We start from the raw sequence: 832 nt of genomic DNA on the forward strand, positions 1-832 counted from the left end.
ATGATGAGTCTGAATATTTAATGGTTGAGTTTTAAACTGAAATGTTGCTCAATAGGTCAGAGCTCAGAAGCAGTGATGGGGATCACTCTCAGCTACYACCACCACAAGTTTCAGCTTGTTTCCTGTAAACAGGACTGGATTTCAGCTGTTTTTTGGGACTGTAAATTTGACTGKCTCAGGCGGCCATCTTGGATCGGTTCGGCTCCAAAATGAAATCAGCTGTAGCTGAAGATCCAGGGATCAGATCCTGAGAGGTTCACCAGAACCAGTCCAGCGGGTCGGCAGATATTCTGCTAACAGACGGAGTGTCGGGTCGGTGTTGGTCGCTGTGAGTCATCGTGACATCATGACGCTCCTCTCTCCTCGCGCCGGTTCTCCCCGAACCCAGCTGCGGACCGAGCGGATCCCTCCCGGTTCGGTCCAGAGGCTCACCCGCTGACAGCCCCCTGTCCGCTCGAACCGACCACCGGGAACCCGCCCCCCGGACGGATTCCATCAGAACCGGAGCTGACAGTCTGCGCAAAGTTCCGGTTCGGTTCGGCTCGGTTGGTTCGGGTCTGRGATGTAAAGATGAGTAACGAGAGCAGAGAAGTTGGAGGTTTTCAGCCTCTGTGGAACTTCAACGGTGAGTTCGGATTAAAGCTCAGTTATTTAGTGACAGAAAGGTTCTGATCCACAAACAGAACCTGCTGCTTTGTTTTTATATGAGCGGCTTTAAATTTAATCTTAATTTTATTTATTAAACTCTGATCAAATAAAAAGTCCAAAATATAAAAATCCTCTTGGTTTGTTTTAAAGATCAGATCTGATGGAGAAGTCAGCCGGATTATTA

General features: G+C 48.4%; 1 protein-coding gene across 1 annotated transcript in view; it reads left to right on the top strand.

Moving 5' to 3' along the window:
• Positions 1 to 211: 211 nt before the first annotated feature.
• The window catches only part of LOC106534512 (muscarinic acetylcholine receptor M4), a gene marked incomplete at its 3' end in the record, with an annotated part of 35,983 nt that continues 35,362 nt past the window's right edge, over positions 212 to 832 (top strand). The window contains 1 exon segment of the mRNA XM_014031167.1: positions 212 to 625. Within this exon segment, the coding sequence (XP_013886621.1) occupies positions 571 to 625 (55 nt within the window).

This window comes from Austrofundulus limnaeus, unplaced genomic scaffold (assembly GCF_001266775.1).
Source record: "Austrofundulus limnaeus strain Quisiro unplaced genomic scaffold, Austrofundulus_limnaeus-1.0 Scaffold1195, whole genome shotgun sequence".
Classification (NCBI taxonomy): Eukaryota; Metazoa; Chordata; class Actinopteri; order Cyprinodontiformes; family Rivulidae; genus Austrofundulus; species Austrofundulus limnaeus.